The sequence below is a fragment of the Cyprinodon variegatus genome, unplaced genomic scaffold (assembly GCF_000732505.1).
Source record: "Cyprinodon variegatus isolate N-32 unplaced genomic scaffold, C_variegatus-1.0 Scaffold671, whole genome shotgun sequence".
Taxonomy (NCBI): domain Eukaryota; kingdom Metazoa; phylum Chordata; class Actinopteri; order Cyprinodontiformes; family Cyprinodontidae; genus Cyprinodon; species Cyprinodon variegatus.
Window position 1 is genome coordinate 467699 of NW_015151124.1, and position 5587 is coordinate 473285.

The 5587-nt window shown below is 38.7% G+C and overlaps 1 protein-coding gene across 1 annotated transcript; it reads right to left on the bottom strand.

Moving 5' to 3' along the window:
* Nucleotides 1–738: 738 nt before the first annotated feature.
* On the bottom strand, nucleotides 739–5241 carry LOC107097091 (protein angel homolog 1-like). Its single transcript, XM_015394090.1, has 8 exons — nucleotides 5020–5241; nucleotides 4864–4933; nucleotides 4330–4772; nucleotides 4072–4210; nucleotides 3848–3958; nucleotides 1972–2005; nucleotides 1130–1293; nucleotides 739–1031 (listed from the first exon to the last, which is right to left on the bottom strand). The coding sequence occupies exons 1-8, from the start codon at nucleotides 5239–5241 to the stop codon at nucleotides 874–876; spliced, it is 1341 nt and encodes a 446-aa protein (XP_015249576.1). The 3' UTR covers nucleotides 739–873.
* Between the last annotated feature and the right edge of the window lie 346 nt (nucleotides 5242–5587).

A 5587-nucleotide genomic window follows, 5' to 3' on the forward strand; every position in this document is an offset into this window, starting at 1 on the left:
CCTATTTTCTAAGTAAGTACTAATTAAACCTGCAGTCCTTTACAATAAAAGAAAAAAAAGACATCCCTGCAGAAGCTCTGGTCTTTCAAATGTAAGTCTGTGCAATGGGTCATGTGATGAAGTTTTAGGTTAGCATATTATTTCTAGTGTTCCCTTGCACAGTTAGAACTTTGTGTTTAGGCAGTGGTTTTTTAAGGTCTTGCACTTGAAGGCCGCTACAGTGTATAACAGCTTTGTTGTCTTAGGCAGCAGTGAGGGGGGGTAAACAAAACTATTTTCTAAACAGGATAAATCTCTTTAAAATGCTGAGTTTTGATGCTTTAACTGCATGCAACCAATGTGAAAGAAACCCTGTGTTTGACTTTAGTCATTTGAAGCTTAAATACGGTATATTAACATACATATTCTATTTTTTTTTTGCCCTTTAAAAATGGATTTTCCTGTTTATCTTTTATGCAACTTGAATTTTCCAACATAATTTAAATTGATAACTGTCTATAAGACAGTTTTTTTCAGGTTTTCCATACAGAAAAATTATCCAAAACAAAATGATAAAGCTAAAAAAATAAAAATCTTCATTAATAGCCCTAGTATCACCCCTCTGCACAGCCATGCAGAAATCAGCTGCACATGATCTAATCATCCAGACAGACTGTAGGCAGGAACAGCAGTAGGTCTGTTCAAGATGAGCTGAATCATAAGCCGTACACAAAAAATAATTATTTAAACTTTATAGCGTTCTGATTCAGTGCAAAAATATTTATACAAAACAATAAAAAAGGAGTACAATTCTTTTTTATGAAAACAATGACAGTGTTTCTACACTCGCGAACAGAACATTTTTAAAACTTATAAACAAAACATGTTCTTTCATTAATTATCAAGTTCCATCTGGAAACGGGCGACCAGACTTAGATGATCGGAAGGGAATATGTGGTTGGGAAGTCCGTTCATCGACCACAAGAGGTCCTCAGACAGGAGAGAGAGGTAACCAAGGAGCTTCAGACCTTTCTCTGATATCTTTTTACAAGCTAGGAGAAACATTAGAAAAAGAAAATGTTAAAAAATTAAAGTAGCTCTTTAGGAATTCAGAACTCATACTCTTGTTCTTTAAATCCAATCCTTTTACCCATTTGATTTTTGGTAGAGGTGCGTTTTGGAGAGTAGAAGATGTAGTCGACGGTAGCTCCACCCTCAGAATGCAGGGTTGTGAGTTCTGGACTGCCAGAACCAGGAAGGACATGTTCATAGACAGACTCCAGGTCCACCTGATGCATCAGATAGTCTTTGAACCTGTGACACATTCAGGATCAATCTTTGTTATTCAAATATCCTGTCTGTAAGCTGATCATGTTATTATGTGCAATATAACATGGTGGTAAATAGGGCTGGGTAAAAAAATCTATTTAATCGATTTTGAATCGATTCCTTTACATTTTTGCAAAATCGATGTTTAGGGAATGAGATCGATTAGTTTTATAGTGACGCGTGTGATGTTCAATTGAGCAGGAAAGATGCACTCAAGATGACTTCAAGCCAGACAGCTGCAAATATAGCCAATAGGTTGACTGAAGACATGGAGGCTGACCAGCAAACACACGGTGGTTGTTACAGACAATGCTGCAAATTTGGTTTGTGCAATGAAGATAATGCAGGTCATGCATGTCTGCTGTGTCCCCGCTGTGTCAAGTCTGCTTGCTCGAGTCAGGCTTCACTTTTTCACTTTTCACAAACAAGTTTACACTTATGAGAAAGTTTTGTTCACTTCTCAAGCTTAAACTGTCTGATTTACAAGTTTGCACTTTGTGTTTAATGTGACAGGAAAAATTTAAATACATGAGTATTTTGAAACACAGTTGAACCACTTTCATTATTTTTTAAACCGATCAAATCGAAATGACTTTAATACCCAGCCCTAGTGGTAAAAAACATTTATTGCACTTGATATGGAAGTACTTTTAATGAACTGACCTTTTCTCATAGTGTTGAACGTCCTGTGTGGTATCTGAGCTCAAAGAGAAGATAAAAATGTTAATAGTGAAGGACAGAAGGTAAAATGCTCCTTATTAGGCTAACTACTACATGAATCAACTAGGGTCTATTAACTGACTCAGGTTCAGACCAACAAGATAATAGTATGAATAGTATGAAATACAAGACAAATAAAAAAGATATGAATAAAAATATTAAAATTATACAACATTATAAACATTATACTGATGTCAGTTTATTACAAACAAATAAAATGAACATATCAGTCTGGAAGAAAAACCTCCTTTTACCATTACCTCCTATTGGAGAAAGAAATGAAATTACCCATTGTTTCTTTGCCTATAGTAACTGCTGCATTAACAAGGGTCTGGATGGCTCTTGATATTTTAAGGCTCCTGCAGGTTCTTTCTGCAGAACCTTTATTTAAATGCAGGCAGACTTTTTTTTTTTTCATAGAATGGCCACTAGGTGACAGTATAGAGCAGTGTGCGTTATGCCTTAAAACTAATCTTACAGTGAATAGATGCTTAAAGCTAATAATAGAGTTGTGTATCGAGTTATACGCTTACAGCAGTGTCCACACACCTAAAGGTGTATTCATACGCCTTGAAGTAATCTACTGAAATTATTTCTACTGAAATCATGTCTTAGGGAGTAGGTTTCTACTTCATTCCATTCTTCTTTGCCAAAGCAGAATCAAATATCTGTGGATTTGGGTTTTTAAGTCTCCCAACTGGTTCTATGATTTAGGTAGAAAAACGCTTTGATCTAATCAAGACTATTTGCAGCCTCCAAATGTTTTTTGTGTCTGTTAAAAAGGAAGAAAAACATCCCACTAGCATGTTGATGCTGCCATCACCATATAGATGGTGTGTTCAGGGTCATGTGCATGTTAGGTTACTTACGAAGCACTCTGGGAAAAAAGATGAGTTTCCTTCTCATCTGACCAGAGCAGCTCCTTCCATGTATCTGTTGTCCATCTTTGCTTGTTGCAAATTGCAAACTTGTGGTTTTGTTTAAATAAAAACATTTTCTTGCCACTTTCTACAGAAGGCCAGGTTTAAGAAATTGCAAACCCACAGCTGTCACGTCGACAGACTTCACCCCCAGACCTGTGGCTCTCTACAGAACCCCCAGCTACGATTGATCTCAGCTGATTATTACCCTACTTATCCACCAATTAAGATGGATGGTCAAGCTCTGGTAGGTTTTCAGTTTAGCTAAACTCTTAATTTCCAGATCATAGATTGTTTTGTATTCCAACTCTATTCTAATCCTCTGAAGAATCTTTCAATAAAAACCTCTGAGGCATTCATAAAACAGCTGAAATTTAATTTAGGTATGATTAAAAAGAGAAGCATCTCAAACATGGGTGGAAAAGGGCCCTGAGGAACAGGGTTAAGAAACCCTGAATTAGCAGACTACTACCTGTAGTTGGTTACACTTAATTTTGTATAAGGGTATCGGAGAAAATGGGTCTGAATTCAACATAAATGCCACATTTTTCATATTTATCGAAAAAAATCTTTTATGGTTTTGTTCACTAAAATATAGTTTATGGTTGTAAAAAAAAAAAAACACACTGAGAAAAGATTAAAAGGGGTTGAACACTTCTGTTTAGCTCGGTATATCATCCCCATCATTCATTGGATTGGTAATGAAATATTCAGTTTTCAAAAACCTTCAGAAAAGAACTTCTAGGAACTTTAATCAAAATTTAACCATCCGTGTTATTTGGTTCTACATATTCAATGAGCACTTTTGAAGTAGTTTAATTTGGTGTTTTTTTTTTTAGATTTGTACAGGTCCACCTGTTAGCAAGGAGAGTTTTCTTTGTACTACATATGTGCACAACCTGGTGTGATGTCAGTCACTCCAGAAATCAGAATCAGCTTCTGAGGACGAACACATGCGGCTGGACAGAAGCGTAGCTGCAGCATGAATTCATGGCTGTACTGGCGAGTCCCTGAAATTTAAAACAACAAAACAAGAAAAAAACACTTATTCTAATACAAACTTGCTATTTGCTTCATTGGAACAAAAACACCACTTCAAAACTATGCGACTTCAGCCACTGACCCGACTTCTGACGATTAGTTTTGGACGTATTGATCTCAGTGTACTGGCAGGTGTCTGAGATTCCCAGAGAGCTGGGCCACAGAGGAGCAAACAGTCTGTGATAACTAGGCTTGTAAGACAGATCCTCTTGGCCTGAAACCTTTTAAACAGAGCAAACACACAAGGTTAGCAAACCATAACGTGCATCTTTGGGATAACAGCAGGAGGATGTTTGCCACTCAATATGCAGACAGTTATTCTTCAGTTCTGTTTTCTCACCATCCACTTGGGAATACCCTGGTAGTAGAGCTCGCCAGTGGTGAGCAGCTGGTACAGAGGCGTGTATGGGATGGAGTTAAAGTCTCCACAGAAGACGACGTTGCAGTGTTCACCTCTGACCTTACAGGACTTGATCATGGCGTTAATTTCTGCCAGCATTATGGCTAACTGGGCCAGCTTGATATCACCTCGCCGTGGGTTGAAGAGCAGGTGTGTGTTGGCCACGCAGAGGGGTGGGCCAGCTTCCTTGACCTCTGCTCCTCTGGTGACCAGTGGCCGAAGGAGCAAAACGATGCCTACGTTGTGCCGGTCCAACAGCCCGGTCTCAGGCCTAAAGAACTCCAGCTTGGAGACGCCGGCTTCGGTGAAGACTGCGCTCCGATAGCACGCCGCACAGCCATCGGTCTTTGTCCCCGTGCGACGCTGGTACACACAGGTATAGCCTGGGGAAGACACGAGCAGAATAGGATGGATGTTTTTGTCACCTCATTTGCAGAAAATTACATCTCCTCTGCATTTTCTCAGCTGCCCTACCCATCTGAGAAAGAACAGGGTACAGATGTTCATGGTAGTGGTTCTCCTGAACCTCCTGCAGACACAAAATCTACACAAAGGACAACAATGACACACAGGAGTGATTAGTGGTTGTGCAACATTAGAAATATAAAAAAAGAAATGCATCCGACTTACATCTGGCGCCCATTTTTCTATTTCACTTAAAAGCAGGCTGCAGCGGTAGTTCCACTGCAGCACCTCTGGGGGGCAGTGTGCATACAGCTGTTGGTTCTCCTCCAAAAGATCTTGGGCTAGGATGTTGTAGGACATGACAGTGAAGTCCACTGAGGCTTTTTTGATTGTGGGGGTCTGACCACTCCCAGAGGCAGCATCCAAATCCACCCACACCCTCCACATCACTGCATGGAGAGCAGATACTGAACTCATTACAGATATATTTCAAATTAGATTAGCATCATGTTCATTTCAGCAAATCCATTCAAAAAGTGAACCTCATATTTTATACAGATCTGTAATAAATAATGTTTAATGATTCAGTTTTCAGTTCAGTCTTCGGTTTACATTTGCTTTTATATTAAATATGAGAGTTTCACTTTCTCAGTGTAACTATCAAAATAAGTTCACTCTTTGGTGACATTATAATTTGATGCATCTGCTCCTGTGGCAAGTTTAGACTCAATTCTTTTTAAAACAGTTTAGCTTCAAGTTCTTAAAGGAATATAGAGGAAGATCTTTTATTTCC